Here is an 18,863-nt window from a genome sequence, read left to right on the forward strand (position 1 = left end):
TGAAAATAAATATAATAGTTTATTTTATTATTTTTACATATTTTAAGATTTTTTAAAAAATTGTACAGGGTGTTTCATAAAATATGACCATCGAGTAATCACGATTCTGCTTAAACTGCTTGACGTTTAAAGCTGATTTTTGACAAACGGATTGACTGTGGGGTGTAGAGGTTCGATAAGGACGGGTTTCTCGAATCTCAAATTCCAAGAGGGTGAAAACGCCCCTCAAATATTACAATATTTGTTATTTAAAAAACGGGTAGTCTTTCGGGAAAACGCTTGGACACGCATAATTTATTTTGTTTTTTTACATATTTTGAAAATTTTAAAAAAATCATACAGGGTGTTTCAAAAAGTTGGGTAATTGATTAACCACGATTCTGCTTAAATTGCTTGACGTAAAAAGCTTATTTTTGGCAAACGGATTTTTCGAAAGACAAATTCCAACGAGATGAAACTACCCCTCAAATATTACCAAATTATATAATAATATCGCTATATTGTTTTTTCTCATGCTGACATAAATGTTAAATTTTTTTATCCAGTTTGTATGTTAATGGAAATTCTTGCTTTGCTTTATCATCACCATTACAAATGATCAATTCGACGCGAACGAAGTCGCGGGTACACGCTAGTTTTACATACATATATAACGACAGCGTTCTTCATTTCATAGCCATTGCTGACGCCGTTTTTTTTTCGATCATACCTTTGAATAAGAAGACTAAGGAAGGAGCATAATGCTATCCATGTATTCATGCATGGGGGGCGGAAAAAGCACTCTAGGGTGGGGATCCTTGACAGTTCTGTTTGACGATTCATTTGACACATTTGAATTTGATTTGAAATTTTGTGGATTTGTCAGTCTTTACGGAGCTTATTTTATGTTATTTATTATTTATTCTACTACTGATAGTTGTATAAAGGTAGTAAATCTAGATGGAACTTGTGGCAGAACTTAAATTAACAGTGACACTATCGCGATTTATCGAAAAGACTCTAAAATAGTTGGTTGTGTAGCGTGCGGTAGATCTCGGCAAAAATTGAGTGAAATAATGGAACAACTTTTCGCTAGTAAGTGACTATATAATATACATACGTGTAGTAAACCGATCATTTATGAAATTCACTTAAATTAACTAAATTATATATTTTTCTTGCATTTTAGCTTTATTTATTACTTGTCAACGATTAGATGTCAAAAGAATTTAGATACGTTAATTTGACTTACCTGCTTCAGTAGCGTATCGGATGTTTGTGTTAATAAATACTTATTATAACTTATCTATTTTTATTAGAATTATATATTTTTATAACAATTTTAATAACTACCAACATTTATTTACAACGTAAAATAAAACAACAAATTATTGAGTCTACCCCACGTCTACCCTACATCATAGTTTTACATTTTTTAAATAAAATTGGAACGACACTGATAAACCGGAATTTAAGTCGGCCATATTTGAGGCCCATCACGGTGTACCTAAGATTTTTGATATGCTCCTTCCTTAGTCTTCTTATTCAAAGGATCATACGGTAGTTAGATACTTTGAATGTTTTAATTGGCCAAAAAAGGTGTTTTACTTGATCAAGAAGAAACTTACGTTGTGGGCTCATCCAGGAATATGACAGGAGGATTGTTGACCAATTCCAGAGCCACGGCCAAACGTTTCCTTTGTCCTCCAGAAAGGTACTCGCTTCTAGTTTCCATGGCCTTTTCCAGACCAAGAAGTTTGATGACTTCCTCCACCTAAATATAAATAAAAAAATATATTGATAATTATAAATTAACAGAGAGTTTTGTATAATTACGGACCAGCGCAGAGGCCCGAACCTATCCCAACATGATAAGTATTTGACACTGTACTTAATAGTTACTTGATAATTATGTAGGTCAATTTATCTATTTATCATTGTGCAAGTGTGAGTCGATCTTGACCGTTTTTATGAATTTGTCTACAATGCTTATTTATGTCTTGCATATTTGGCTTACTAACCTATTTATTAATATTCCATTAATTGATATTTTCATTATAGCGTGTGATAAGATTGATTATTGAAATAGTTTGAAAAAATATTTATATTGTTACTTATTTTTTCATTACAATTAGCGATGGGAACTATCGAATGAATTAGACTATCGAATGTTTAATGAATGAATGATTTCAACTATCGAATGGTTTTATTCGAATAAAATCATTCATTCATTTGTATACTAAAGCATATGTGACAACCTCGCTGTGCGACAAAATGGTTATCGTTGAGCCACGACTATCGAATGCTTTTGATAAATGAAATTTAGTATTCGTTTGATTTTTGTATGCGTCAGTGCATTATTAGTTCTTCCAAATTTTTATAACTTCGCCGTATAAATACTGTGCTATTTTTGCGTTTATTAAAATAGTTAAAATACTAAAATAGTAGTTATTTTTTAATTTTATTTATTGACGATTGTGTGCATGTGCAGGTGTTCAAAATTTTTCCGACAATTTGTGTGGTTTTCCGTAGTCCGATCTTTCAATTATTTAATTTTATATGATATATGGTCTATTTTTTAATGGGAAATTTTGAGAAGTAACAATTTTTAAGAGAGATGAGATGAACTTACAATTAATTTTAAAAATACATATTTGTATTTTAGATGTTTTAATAATATGAATTAGTTGAACTTAATAATCATATTTAAGTAATGTGGTTAAGTAAATGGTTATTGAACTCAAACTATGGGGTGAGAAAATTAAAATGAAAGTTTTACACGTGCCAATTTAAAAAAAAAAAAGTTATCGATGTTTGTATTTTGTTTATGCTAATTCTCTTACATGTAGTTTTTGCGAAGAAATATTTCATTTATTTTTAAAGTAAATGACAGTAAAAGTAAATATAATTTTTCAACAGTAATATAAAGCACTTAATATAAATAATTTTGATTTCTAATTTTTATTTATATTTTTCTTCCATTACATTGTATGCTTAGAAAATTAATAAATGTTTATATTTCATGATTTTAAAATTTGTTGTTAATATAACAAATTAGTTCTGTAATTATTATTATTATTTAATAAACCAACGTTGCCCCCCAAAAAATTTAGAGACTATATTATTTTTAAATAGGATCTAATATAAATAATTTTCACATCTAATTTGTTGTTTATATTTTGCTACTACTTAAAAAAATATTTATATTAAACGATTTTAAATTTTGTTGTTAATAGGTATAACAAATTATTACTGTTATTATTATTTATTAAACCAGTCTTTGCTTAAAAACATTAAAAATCATTTTCCTACATCCGAAATAACAAGTATTATTGTAGTGTAACAACAGAATATTAATAAAATGCGGAATATATAGACATACTATCCCTAACTAACTAAAGTCAAACAATAATATTCTTTGCTAATATCAACTGATACCAAAATATGGCAACAGCGCCCTTCATAATGTATTTTCTGTATAAATACTAGCACCTCAATAAAAAATGATGTGTCCTTATCTATATCTGACTCCGCAAAAAAATCAAAGATGCCGGCTTCTTTCATAGCATTGCCACCGACCGCTGTCGGGTTTCTCGAAAAAACCTACGTCGCCGTGCGACAACTAAAATTCAGTTAATATTTTATTATAATCGATCCTGACGAATAAATGAATTTCATAAATGAATGAATTTTATAAATGAATGGTTTTTGCTGCCGAATTACTAGAATACAATATTTCAAGGCAGATGACGGATCTATTCGATAATTTTTATTCGAATAGTTTTCAACGAATGTTTTCTTACTAACTATCGAATTATTCGAATGAATTGCAACTATCGAATGTTTCGATAGTATTCATTCGATAGTTCCCACTACTAATTACAATAATGCTATTTCTGATATAATAGGCATGTGAGCTTTGAATAAAAGATTAAGGAAAGAGTGTAATGCTATATGCTATCCATGTATTCATGCATGATGGACGGAAAAAGGACTCTAGGGTGGGGATCCTTGACAGTTCTGACAATTCATTTGACACATTTGAATTTGATTTGAAATTTTGTGGATTTGTCAGTCTTTACAAAGCTTATTTTATGTTATTTATTATTTATTCTATTAGGTACTGATAAAGGTAGTAAATCTAGAATGGAAATTGTGGCAGAACTTAAATTATCAGTGACACTATTGCGATTTATCAAAAAAGATTGTAAAATAGTCGGTTGTGTAGCGTGCGGTAGATTTCGGTCAAAAATCGAGTGAAATAATGGAATAACTTTTCGCTAGTAAGTGACTATATAATATACATACTTGTAGTAAACCGATCATTTATGAAATTCACTTAAAATTAACTAATTATATGTTTTTTCTTGCATTTTTGCTTTTATTTACTGCTTGTCAAAGATTAGATGTCAAAGAATTTAGATACGCTAATTTGACTTACTTGCTTCAGTAGCGTATCGGATGTTTGTGTTAATAAATAATTATTATAACTTATCTATTTTTATTAGAATTATATATTTTTATAACAAATTATTGAGTCTACCCCACGTCTACACTACATCATAGTTTTACACTTTTTAAATAAAATTAGAACGGCACTGATAAACCGGAATTTAAGTCGGCCATATTTGAGTCCCATCGCGGTTGACCTAAGTTAATTGCTATTATGCTCCTTCTTTAATCTTTTTATTTAAAGGGCTGAACACAGGGATCAGCTCCCCATCGTGATTGCCAACGTCAGGGGGACCTGACAAGGCACAGTAAGAAGAAGGCATGTGAGTAACTAACAGATAATAAATTAGCCATGGCAGATGACAGATGGTGTCAAAAATCTTCGTTTTTAGATTACTGTTGAGAAATGATACCTTTTTTTGAATTTTGTTCACACCTTAGACTAAAAAGATTAAGGAGTACTTTTTGAGCGTTGCGGTTTTTTTTGCGCTCTGGCAATCCTACTTACAACTGAGAATTTCTCTGATTCCCCGATTTCGGGACCAAGTTTTAGGCGAGCAGCAAACATCATGGCTTCACGAATGGTCAGTCTGGGCTGGACTATATCCTCCTGCATGATGTAGGCTGACATTTTCTTAAAAAAATGCATGTCCCTTGCCCTGTCGTTAATTTTGATGCTACCTTTTACACCAGCAGTACTGAAAAGATAAAAATTAATATTTTAGTTGTTAAAATGGTTAAATCAGTGAGACTATATTTTGGATTAAATATAGATCAGTATACCAGTACATTTTTATTCGCTAGCTTATGCCATTCTTCTTATTCAACATCATATACCAGGTGCGTCTCAAAAGTGATTCACTTCTATAACTTTTTTATTTTTTTAGATAAAAAACGAGATTTGGTATGTTGGTATGTCATAAATTAAGATTGATTGACGTATTCAACTGTTTTCGGCACTTCCTGTTTTACCAGAAATTACTACAATTTTTGATTTTTAAATGGCACCCTCGGTATATTTCCACTTTATTCGATAGAAAATGACACTCTGAATAGAACGATATATCATGTCAACTTTGTTTCGCTTAAAAAAATCGTATTGTACATTTCAATCTAGAGTGTCATGTCTGTGTTAAAACACTAATTTTTAATCAAGGAGCCTGGGAAAAATAGTTTTGATTGTCTAATCTTTTTCATGTCTGGTCCTGGTCGGTTAAAGGATGCCCAAATCGTATTTTTAACCATATCTCAATTTTTTCAAATAGAACAAGGGTGGCTTATTAGCAAATGGCATATTTGGAAAAAGCATTTTTTACGCATAATTTGGTACTGCACACTTGGAATTTCGACTTAAATTGTCGTTATGAACTGCATGCTACAATTTCAAATACGCCATATGCGAAAATGTCAAAAGTTGACATATCATATGTCATTTTATTCAGAGTGTCATGTTCTATCGAAATAAGTCATGATACAAAGAATACAAGGTATGATATTGCGCAGGTTGGTCACTACGTCACAGGTGATAAACGCCACCGTTGGTCGGCAAGTTCCGCGCGCCAATTTCAAATTGTCAAACAGATGACACAATAAATGTGAAAATAATTTTTCAAATGTCAAGCTCGATGATTTGACATAACTTTTTGGGTTATGTCCTAATTCTTCCCTATTTTAGGTTTTTTTTATTAGTGGCAAGTGGACAATATGGATATTTTTCTGTATGGCGTATGACGTCACAGGTGGTATGCGCAAACTTAACGAAATTGGAGCCGCTATCGATCATACCTTGTTTTTTTTTGTACCATGGAAATAAGTAAAAATATACTCAGAGTGACACTTAAAAATCAAGTTGTAGTCATTTCAGGTTAAACAGGAAGTGATCAAAAACAATTAAATACGTCAATCAATCCTAATTTATGTCACATACTAAAATACCAAATCTCGTTTTTTTATCTGAAAAAATAAAAATGTTATAGGGGTGAGCAACTTTTGAGACATACGCGGTATGGTCTCTCCAACAACGGAAAGAACAATTTTGACAGAATAAAAATTGAAGAAAAATAACAACCTTGGAGTTTAAATACGAAACAAAAATTGTCAACAATTGGAAGAGCACTCATGAGCACTCTTTTCGCGCACTGTAAATTTTTTGTTATTTCAATAAATCTTCACGTTGAATTATCCATAAAATACTACAGCAAAACTAGATATGATGAAAAGGGGCTTCCTGAAAAGAGCTTACGTACCTTTTCGTGCGAAATATCAAAAAGAGTGTTTAAATATTTATCGCAGAAGGCGCTTTTGAGAAATTTCATTTTTTAAGAGTGGCATGCCAAAGGATCTGCCGAGTCAAAAGGGTGTAGAAAAGCCTAAGAATATTAATAATAAGGGTGGAATATTTTGATTGTTTTGACGTTAAGTTATTCCTCGATCTTTTTGAGGTATAGGGTGATTCACTAAGAAATAACGCAAATAATTAGTTATCAATCTCTAAAACTCTTCATAGTCCGATAGAAAAGATACATTTGTTTTTAACAGTAAGAAGTTTTCAAACTGACCCTGTATGTAGCTCTGTTAACCGGCAATTCATGGGCGTGCCATAAATATTTTAGTCAACATTACTTATACAAAGTTTTAAAAAATACCCAATCAGTTTTATTTTTTCAATATTTTTCCACGTAAAGGTTGATTCTCACTATACCTTCCGTTTCCCTTCCGTTTACATAAAATATTATATCATGTAAACGAATAGAACAATGCACACTATCCGTTTCGTTTCCCTTCCGTTCCATATCCTTTCCTTCCATACATTTTTTTGGCGGACGGACTGATGCGTATCGGAAACAGCGTTGTCAAGTTTTTACATTTTGTACCAGCTCTGTGAACATTTTGTTGATATTTATTTATTATTTCACCTCTTAATTAAATACCTGCTAAAAAATCTATTACCTTTTTCAAAAGATACAAATTTTTAAAATAAAACTTTCGTAACTATACAGGGTTGTTCACCACATACGACACGGAGTATTGTAGCTAAACGATTAGATTTTCACAAATTGTAAGTTGTGGGTTCGTTGAAGGTCAATTAGAGCTACAATTTAAAAATATTTTTACAAGATACAGAGTGTCCCAAATAAGTAAAAAATATTATAGTTATATTTTTTTAAATGGAACACCCTGTATATTATTCTATTTTTGGATTCTACGATTGAAATAAAGGTAAATTTGATTAAGGTTTATCACACTTAAACCTTACCGTTTTTGAAATATTTTCAAGTTTATGAAATTGCAGTAAAAATGTTAAGGCTTTATTTCTCCCATGGTATCAAAGTTTTTAATAGCAAATATTTACTGAAGATTATTTATTGATCAGATATTGTGTTGCAATAATAAAAATTTTACTACCTTATACAGAGTGTCCAAAAATTTATATTAAATAATTACTAGCTTTAAACGGCAATAACTTGTTTAATTTAAATGGAACACCCTATATATTTTACGTAAATCAGATGGACAATGTAATTGTCTATCAAATTTTATTATACCATTTTTTACCCATCTCTTCAAGTTTTCGTAGAAAATGCATTTTTTTATAATTAGTATTAATACATTTATCACTATACCCATGGAATATTGACATTTTAGATTTTTTTAAAGCAATATACATATGTACAAAATGTACAGGTGGTAAATATTGCAAGCCCATTGGCATACAAAATAAACTATTTAAATATTTATAAAAGAGTATACCAATTAAATATACCATCATTATTTCCTACCAAAAACACCAAAAATTAGTTAATTACATACTTATAAATTGTTTTAATTAAAAAATTATTCTAAATAAATGTGGATTTGGCTCAGAAATCAATATAATAATAAGTTATAAAAATGAATGTCTGTGTTTTTATAAATAAGCATTCGTTAATAAATGAAGTAAAATCTATAAGGTGTTGCTTTTTACCACACTGTCTAATACACACACAAAACTCAGTTTTTTAGTATTTGGAGGAATTATTACTACAACGTAAACAGTCAAATAATGTAGTTTGAATACTGGGATCATATTAATTGGTCCTCTTTAACAAAAAATATTTAAAGAGTTTTTTTTTATTTTTTAATTAAATAAGCGAACTAGATATATCGACAATATTAGTATCTGTACCCTTTGAAAATTTGTTATATCTTTAAAAATAAGCTAAAATGTCAATATTCCATGGGTATAGCGATAAATGAGGTCTAAATTATAAGAAAATGCATTTTCTATGAAAACTTGAAGAGGTGGGTAAAAAATGGAATAATACAATTTGATAGACAATTAATTACATTGTGCATCTGATTCACGTAAAATATATAGGGTGTTCTATTTAAATTAAACAAGTTATTGCCGTTTAAAGCTAGCAATTATTTAATATAAATTTTTGGACACTCTGTATAAGGTAGTAAAATTTTTATTATTGCAACACAATATCTGATCAATAAATAATCTTCAGTAAATATTTAGTATTAAAAACTTTGATACCCTTGGAGAAATAAAGCCTTAAATTTTTTACTGCGATTTCATAAAATTGAAAATATTTCAAAAACGGTAAGGTTTAAGTGTGATAAACCTTAATCAAATTTACCTTTATTTCAATCGTAGAATCTAAAAATAGAATAATATACAGGGTTTTCTATTTAAAAAAATACAACTATAATATTTTTTACTTATTTGGGACACTCTGTATCTTGTAAAAATATTTTTAAATTGTAGCTCTAATAGTCCTTCAACGAACCCAAAACATGCAATTTGTAATAATCTAATCGTTTAGTTACAATACTCCGTGTCGTATGTGGTGAACTAAGAATGGACGCCGGCTGTATCTCAGAAACTATTTATCGTATAACTTTGGGGAAAAAAATCTAATAAACAAATCGACCAAGAGAAATCGCTGGAAATTAGTTTCGAGTTCGAAAAATGTCCGCTAGGGGGCGTTTCTCTGATAGCCAATCAGAAAACAGGGTTTTTCTCAAAAATATGCAGGTGAACAGGTATTTTAAACATTACTATTATAATCATCGAGAAATTTGTATTTTTTTTTATATAGACTGTTTTGCTCTAACTCATAAAATAAAGTGGTGGGTGAAGGTTAAACTTGCTTTTATTAAAATAAGGATAACTCTGGTTTAGGTTAGCCGATTTAAACAAACTAGGGCTCGTTTAAAAGAGCTTTTCTTCCTTAATGATCTTCGGTATAAATTTTGTTTCCATAATTTTTTTCGTGATACCTAGAGGGCGCTCTTTGACATCATAACAGATATTGCGCTTTTGCATTAAAAATTTAAATAGGAGGCTATATTTCTTTTTGCACAGTTAAATAGAACACAAAATTTCCAAAATATCTTATATATACTTATATACACTTGCATATTTTTTGAGAAAAACCCTGTTTTCTGAGTGGTTATCAGAAAAACGCCCTCTAGCGGACATTTTTCGAACTTGAAAATAATTTCCAGCGATTTATTTTGGTCGATTTACTTATTAGAATTTTTTTCCCGAAGTTATACGATAAGTAGTTTCTGAGATACAGCCGGCGTCCATTCTTAGTTGGCCACCCGGTACAATAAAAAGTATGGAACTGATACGGACAGGAAGCTTACGTATAGCGTCAACACAATAAAAAATACGGAACGGATATGGAATGGAAACGGAAGGTATAGTGAGAATCAACTTTAAATGAGATACTATCTTTATAAAAATTAAAAAATTAAAAAGAAAAATAATAAAAAATCAATAAAATCATTCTATTTTACCAATAACTACTGCACTGTTCTCCAAGCTAGGTCTGCTTTAATTACTGATTTAATCGATGTTTTCGTAAAAAATTAGAATTGGTTCCAACAGATGCAAAAATGCATTTATCTCTTCGTGTAGAATACTTCTTAAAATGGGAAGATTGTGAAGATTCGCAACCTAATGGGCGAATTCGTGATAAGGCTGATTTGATTTCCCCTTATGTCTCAAGTGCTATACGGTGGAGACACCAATCGTTCTTCGACCAACGCATAAAACACTTATTTTCTCTAATTCGGCCAGTGAAGGCATATCGAAGACGGTGTGGAACTGAAATCGGCACTGTTGCCATATTACAATGTGTAATATCTGTAATACGTTTGACGAAAATATTTTTGGATGAAAAATCCGCGTTTATGTATTGAAAATTTATTCGTGTCAAACATAGAATAAACAACAAGAATACAAATTCTTTTATAGGTACTGAATATGTCCTATGATCGAAAAAAAGTCGTTTAGTTGGCTTAGAATTGACGATTATTGACATTTACCATAATATTTTACATAACAGCGATCTTCATTTACAAGCCAATTCTGACGCCGTTCTTTGTTTAATCATATAATATTATATTATATTGTTTAACGATAAAAAAATCCGTATTATTAACGTACTGTACCCAAAATCAGTAAATCTACGGATTAATCAGTAGTTCTGGCAACACTGTCGCCAGCAACCACTCACTCTGTCGATTGAAAGTAGAACTACGGTAGCAAATTCTTTATCCGCTGCGCTGTAAACGACTATCAGTGCTCGGCGGCGCAGAGCTAAACCAGCTAAACTAAATCTCGGACAGGCTGACCATACAAGAATACAAGGTGAGTCTTAAAAGTGCAAATATTTTCAGGGGTGCTATATTTCGACCCCAGGAACACGTCTATGATGTTTTTTTTCGCAAAGAAAGATGTTGAAAATCGTGCATTTTCTTTTAAATTTCCCTGTATATTTTTCGAAAACTTTTTAGAACTGCCTATTCACCGCAAATTTTCCGACGGTATAATTTCTTAATCCAACCAGAAACCAAACCAACTCCATGGTTACGGCACTAAACGGGATGAAAATCAGAAAAAATCCGATGACCCTCAAAATTTTTTCAAAAAAAAATAATTTTTTTTTAATTTTCAAACTTAAATAACTCGGTTATTTTGACTTATCTGAAAAATGGTAAAGAGAAAATATTTTTCTTTTATCGAGATCTACCAGCCCTGAAAATATTTGCATTTATTCAAGACTCACCTTGTATATTTTGGATATTGCCTTCACACTGCTCGATTTCATAATATTTTCCTATATAATCATCAGTTGGCTTCAGCCGTATGATCGAAAAAAACGGCGTCCAGTTAGCTTGGAAATGGACATCGATGACATTCCCCATATAGTTTTACATATAAAATGACAGCGATCTTCATTTCATATTCGTTTTTTTTTCGATCATACGGTATTTAATCAAAAAGTAAAAAAAATCGATCATGCCCTCTATAATCATGACCTATTATTCTAGAGAGACAAATATGGGCTAAAAAGTGACCTAATAAAAAATAATGTATGGTTTGCTCATCCATATCGAACCAGATTTACAATTATCAGTTGACAAGCCTACACAGGACCCAATTTTTCATTTCAATTCGACTAAATCGATCTAAACCTACAACCGAATTGGACCGTGTATTTTGGCCGGATTTTCTTTTATACACTCTCTACTAATAAATCTAACAATAAAATTTCGTTTCTTCCAGAGCTGCAACAAGTCACTTTCAAAAAGGCTTAAATCTTAAGTAATTTCAAAATCAAAACGATTTATAACTTTTTTCCATAGCAACTGTTAAAATTGCCTTATATCTATCAAAAATAGTAGATAAAATAGTACTTAAACCGCAAGGGTAGATTAAATGTTACTTTAACAGCGAGGATAGGTTAAAACTTTATTTCTTCTCGCACGTTTTTTAATTGCTTCCATTTTTGAAAATTTTTGTATTCGTTTTCGTTTTTTCGGGATTTAAATGGAAGTAGTTTGGATATGACGTTTGTCGCCTCAGCCTCAATATCTGTTGGTAATTTACTTATTTCGTTTTGAGCCATTTCTGCCTCCAATTCAATCAGCAATCGACACGAAAGAGAATTAAAAAATATTGACTCAAAACTGACAACTAAAGAGACAGCTTTATTTATTTGTCAAATTACAGAGAATCCAACGCCAACCCAGCACAATATTTTTTCTACTCGTAATAAATTCCTTGAAATAATAATTTTTGAATATTTTTTTAAACGTAACTCACTATGGAAAAAAATATTGTTTTATACACGACGATAAAATTGCATTATCGTCTCCCGAAATTAATTCACTCGCGATTTCATCGCTCGTGAATTAATCTTTTCGGTCGACAATAAAATACCACTTTATCGTCTTGTATAAAAAATAACTCTAAGTCCGTTTCAACATGGAGTTTAAATGTTTTAAATTTTAAGTCTTTGACTTAATTCATTTTGTTTCAAGTCAAGCCATGTGTATGAATTATATCTTTATTCGATAGAAAAGACACTCTGAATAGAATGACATATCATATAACAACTTTTGAAATTCTTGCTTTAAAAAAATCGTATTTTAAATTTCAATCTAGAGTGCCATGGCTGTACCAAAAACACTAATTTTTAATCAAGGAGTCTTGGAAAAATAGGTTTGATCGTTTAATGTCTTTCCTGCTTGTCCTTAACCAGCTTTCGAAAAATGACTTAAAATCAAATGAATTTAGTCATTGAAATTATTTAAATTAAAAAAATGCCTTGCAGCCTCTGGTCTCTTTCAACAAATTCAGCTTGAAAACATTAATGAAGACATGAAAGACAATATTTAACCTCCTTGAGAGTAAATATTTAACACCTCTACAAGATATTCTTCGATTAAAAATTTCTTTATTTAACTAACCGACTTGCAAATGTGCAAAGTAATGCCTTTTCACTTTTTTGTTGCTGTTACTGCGATGACGTAACGACAAAGGTGATATATCGCTGATTTTTTACGTTTGCAGTGTGATGCAATTCGTAATTATTCGTAAAGTACCGTAAAAATATTTACCTACCTGACATACCCGTATTCCACGATATATCAAGGACACTAATGGCTAATTGCGGGAAATGATTAAATAACTACCTTCCCGTAAAGACAAAAATCCTTTTTTTTCACGTCGTTGTGAGTTTATACAGTAGATAATGAGTTATAGTCTAAGAGCTAGCAACGTTTCCGAGAAAGTATTTTAAGACGTCTGGCTCGTTCTCGTTAATATACCTTTTACTATGCTCTCTGGAACAGCATGCGGCGCCTTTGGCTGCGGATACCTGTTGCGTTCACTACTGCGCATCGGAAGAAGTTTATATATTTTTTATTAATTTAGTCCTATACTAGTATTGAATATAAATCGAACATGTCTCCATAGCGCAGTGCGTAGAGTTTCCGACCACGAACCGTGTCAGGGCAAAGACTTTTTTATTTTATTTTCGTTTATATTCTGATAGTAAAGTATTAAATAATTCTGGTAATTCAAAAAAATAAATATTTAATACTTTACTATCAGAATATAAACGAAAATAAAATAAAAAAGTCTTTGCCCTGACCCAGATTCGAACTCTGAATCATCCAATGACTAAAGAATTCAAGGACAAATAACACCCGAGAGCAAATTGTTACCATGGCACCAAACAGTGCCGTAGTCATATTTTTTTCTTAACTTAGCTAGGTGAAGGGATATTTATATTTTTGATAAATGTTTTGACTACGCCTATGGTGTAGGCGATGGCATCATACTAATTAATTACGAAAAAAACGTATTAAAATGTTAACAAAAGGTACAAAACTAGTATCGACATATAGCACACATCAAGTACCTACATATAATATCAGAAAAATAATTATCCAATTCAATAAGAAAATTTAAGAAAACGCTAAAAAGGTGGAGCGGACTGTTTATTTACCTATGAAACGTAACTCCTGGCTCTTTCTTGTTACTGCTTCTTTTACATTTGAAAGCTGAACAACTAATCAGTATTGTAATAAAGTTTATACAAAGTCACAAACTATTAAAAATTGCTAAAATTGTCACTGGTGGCCAGCTGATGACTCATTGTTTGCCACCAAAAGAAAAGGCGTCTAAGGTCACAGATTCTGCTGCAGCCCGTATATAGGCGTTACATGTCCTTATATTCTTTAGTCATTGGAATCATCGGTTCGTGGTCGGAAACTCTACGCACTGCGCTATGGAGATATGTTCTATTTATATTCAATACTAGAATTTAAAGGACTAATAAAAATATAGGATCTTCTTTCAATGCGCAGTAGGGAACGCAACGTTTACCGGCAGCCAAATGAGCCGCATGCTGTTCTAGAGAGCATAGTAAAAAATATATAAAAGAGCCAGACGTCTTAAAATACTTGTTTTTCCGACGTTGCTAGCTCTCGTACTATTATGTGCAAAAACATTCACGAGTATATTCGTTACCAACTAAATTTTTAGTTACGTAATCGAGGGCGCGATTTTTAAATTCATTGTTGCCAACCATGGATATATTGGGCGCCGAGCTGGCTAACTGGAATTTAAATTTCCCGCTGGGGATTCAGGTGGCAGCTCTGCTGTAAAAAATGTCAAGTTGTCACATTTATTTATTTATTTCCTGAAATTGTCATTCGTTTTGACACTTTAGTTCTGTATTACGAGTTTTTGATTTAAATGAATTGTGTTGTGATACTTTAAGCTTAAAAATGTTTACTAGTAGATTTTGAAGTCGAACATTGTTCTTTTTAGAACCTCTCTTAGTGCGAAGTGGGTACAAGATAGCTTAATAGCTGTAAAAAAACCTCATCGCAACTTTATTAGAATATTTTGAACGGCAAAGCGTTAGTCTATGTCTCTTAAGGGTTGTTATGAAGGTTAATTTTGTTGATATAAATAATAGTTCAGTCATTGGGGATCAAAAAAGGAGCCTGCTTGGAAAAAAAAAGTCCGGAAGTTTTGAAACTTTGCAGGTTTATAGGTTTTGGGGTCCCTAACTAAAATCCATAAATTGCACATTTCCAGACATGCCGCCGGCGCCGCCATCTTGCCAAGATGGCGCCCAAAATAGGTATTTTGTGAATATCTCGAAAACTATGCGTTTTTCGCGAAAATTTGAGGAGAGCAAAATTAAAGAGAATAAAATTTTCCATAAAAACGGTTTTTTGCGTAAAATATGATATATTACGTATAGTCGATTTTCCGAAATTAAATGTCGATTAGGGTTCACTAAAACTGGTTTTAGTTTAGTTTCTTCAATTTTGTCATGAAACAGTGACGTATCATTAATTCGCTCATTAATTTATGAATAATTAATTGTCGTGCTGGACAGCATTCATTGCGAACTTACCACCAGGTTCAGCATTGGTCTGGTTGTACCAAAGATGCCGAAGAATGGGGTTGGAAGAAAACAAAAATAGGCATTACTCCAGTCACAATGTTGAAAGATCCAGCTCGAATATCCCTATTGGCATTTTTATCCTATAAATGTAAAACCAACAACTATGGTAAAGCCTGCGGATGCAGAAAAGCAGGATTAAAATGTTCAATGATTTGTGCATACTGCAATGGGAAATCCTGTGACAACGTCACTGAAGTGTCACTCGACAAATCCGATGAAGAGGAGTCAGACTTGCCTGTAGATATCCCTCTGGCGGCTGAAGATGAAGAGTTGGACGAATTGAAAGACCAGCCTGATGAGCCCAGCACAGCAGACACGATCGACTTTGACATCAATGAGCCAGATCCGTCGGACTTGTGCAAATAAGTTAAAGTTTTTAATTTATCTAGTGGAGTAGGCCTCCGGGGAGACCACGTTAAAATAAACGCGCCATATACTTTACCTCTTGGGTGGTGTGGAAACAAGTACACATTTTCAATAATTAAAATTAATTATTCATAAATTAATGAGCGAATTAATGATACACCACTGTTTTATGACAAAATTGAAGAAACTAAACTAAAACTAGTTTTAGTGAACCCTAATCGACATTTGATTTCGGAAAATCGACTATACATAATATATCATATTTTACGCAAAATTGTAAAATATTCAGGGATTTTGTGCCTAAACAGTTGACTTTAGCGAAAATTTTCATAAAACCTTTTTATAGGAAATTTAATTTTCGTTAATTTTGCTCTCCTCAAATTTTCGCGAAAAACGCATAGTTTTCGAGATATTCACAAAATACCGATTTTGGGCGCCATCTTGGCAAGATGGCGGCGCCGGTGGCAAGTCTGGAAATGTGCATTTTATGGATTTTAGTTAGGACCCCAAAACCTATAAACCTGCAAAGTTGCAAAACTTCCGGACTTTTTTCCAAGCAAAAATCCCCAATGACCTATAATAACTATATATGCTATATTTAATCGAAAATACTTCGTAATATTCGACAGTTTCGACTTCGTATTCGACAGTTTATTTAGTATTAGGTGGTATAGCGATGAGAGAATCTGTAATAATTGTTTAAGATTTTTCATTATTTGAGTTTAGTTGAAAATAAGTCTAAAAAGGTATTAGTGTGTCCCAAAAAATAACTAGTCTGTCCAACGACAATATCTTTGAAATGATTAGTTTATTTTATTTTACAAAGAAATAAGTTCGTACAATTGGAAAGCATAGCGGGAAATTAATATATTTAAAATTTGAGTGACAAGTGATTACTTCAAAATATTGTGAAAAAAAACTGTATAAAACTAACAAATTTAAACGAGTTATTTTATTTAAAAAAATGGCATGTGTTAATACAAAACAAACAAGAACAAAACACCACATACTAAAAAAATAAAAAAGAACTATTTCTTACTTTCAAGCTTCAAGAAACGTCCCTCATTTATTATTATATTTATCAATATAACTTATGTACAAATACAAATTTGTAATATTCCACAGGAATAAATAAAACAACATAAATAAAACAAACTATTTTATTAATAATAACAACTTACGGAATTTTATACCTTAAAGGTTAATTAATTAACTTTAATCTTAATTTTTTTAAACCAGTACCTTTTGACGTTATTTTTCTGCAGTACTAAAATTCATTATTTACCTATCGTGTGATGTCGTTATTTTACAGCTACTTCAGTTTTTAGTATATTATTATGTTTAGTTCGATTCTTGTACCATATACGCACTTATCTATGACGAGATGGTATACAAACTTTATTGATGGTAACTTTATTGGTGTTTAAGACTTTCTGCCTGGGCAGTTATATATCCCCTTGATTTTTCCTTCACTTGACTTCAAAAGACACAAAACACACGTAATAACACGAATCAAAATGCATCATCTTCATTATAACCTATCAAAATTATAACCTATATTTTGGCAGGACTTTGACAACTCTCAAAAATCTAAAGGCGAGTTCATACGCATCAGCGTCCGTTTGTCGTTCATCGTTCCGTCAAACCAATCAAATTGAAATATGATCTGTCATTTTTGAAGTAAACCAATAAAACTGGTTAAAAACAACAAGAGACGATGCATGACGGATTTATATTTAAACCCGTGATTTAAACCCATCCATAGTTAACTTAAAAAAATATTAGGAACTTTTTTTAGTAAAATAAATAGATTGGTATGGACGTTATCTGCTTTTCTTCTGTCATCGTCTGTCGAAATCTTACCTGAGAAAAAAAACAGAGTATACAGTACGGTTTTCTAGAATTATTAGCAATACCACTGATTTTTGTAAATTTTACTACAGAAAAATAAAATTACTGTATAAACATACAAATACGTAGAATGTGTAGGTAACGTAGGAGGTGGCAACATTGTAAGGCATCAGGGGAAAACGAATTGCATAAAATCTTAAAAAAATGAAGGTGTGGTACTAAAAAGTATCAGTCGTACTATTTTTTTTAAATCCGTAAAATGCCAAGAAAAATTTCAACGTTCTTATATAAGAGTCATCCTGTATAATATTTTTTACTATATTTTTTCGGTATTTTTAGGTTTGTTTCTTCGCAGCAATGGACAGGGAATAACTGCACTAAGTGCAAAACGTCTTTAGACAAATTTACGTTTGAGGAAAGGATATTAAAGACCACGCAAGTGCATAAGTGAATGGATGAAGGGTTAAAATGCAAACCTACTTACACGTATCCGGCCAGTATGTTTAAAAGGGTGCTTTTTCCCGCTCCCGAGGGACCCATAATGGCCGTTAGTTCTCCAGAACGAAAAATCCCATTTACCGACTTTAACAGCTGCCGCCAACCTGAAAAAAAAATAGGAAAAGTAAGAAAAGTAAACTATGATTATTCTTTGCAGAATTATTTTTTCAACAGTGTTTTTATAGCTGGGAAATAGTATATTGTTTTATTTGGAGTAAAAATGATACTTCTTGTGGCGAGGCTGTACGTTTGACGACATTACAGGGGAGACAAAAAAGTCATTTTTACTCCGAATAGAACATGGTATTTTTTTCAAACGTAATAAATGGTTTTTTTAACAATTTTAATAATTTACCCAAATTATAAAAAATATTTAAAAGAAGTAACTTGTAAGTAATTATAGTTATATCAATAAACTATGGTTACGGCTAATTGAATTTGACA

The 18,863-nt window shown here is 31.4% G+C and overlaps 2 protein-coding genes across 2 annotated transcripts in view; one reads left to right on the forward strand and one right to left on the reverse strand.

Moving 5' to 3' along the window:
- The window catches only part of LOC115890968 (ATP-binding cassette sub-family G member 1-like), a 59,807-nt gene that overhangs the window by 15,716 nt on the left and 25,228 nt on the right, over positions 1-18,863 (reverse strand). The window contains exons 2-4 of the mRNA XM_030911337.1: positions 18,406-18,523; positions 4,940-5,129; positions 1,608-1,753 (exon numbers count right to left, since the gene is read on the reverse strand). Coding sequence (XP_030767197.1) covers positions 1,608-1,753; positions 4,940-5,129; positions 18,406-18,523 — 454 coding nt within the window. The remainder of the gene's footprint in view (positions 1-1,607; positions 1,754-4,939; positions 5,130-18,405; positions 18,524-18,863) is intronic.
- Positions 1-18,863, forward strand: part of LOC115890969 — a 110,823-nt gene that overhangs the window by 13,626 nt on the left and 78,334 nt on the right. The window lies entirely within an intron of this gene.

This window comes from Sitophilus oryzae, unplaced genomic scaffold (genome assembly GCF_002938485.1).
Source record: "Sitophilus oryzae breed Bouriz unplaced genomic scaffold, Soryzae_2.0 scaffold_942_pilon_pilon, whole genome shotgun sequence".
Classification (NCBI taxonomy): domain Eukaryota; kingdom Metazoa; phylum Arthropoda; class Insecta; order Coleoptera; family Curculionidae; genus Sitophilus; species Sitophilus oryzae.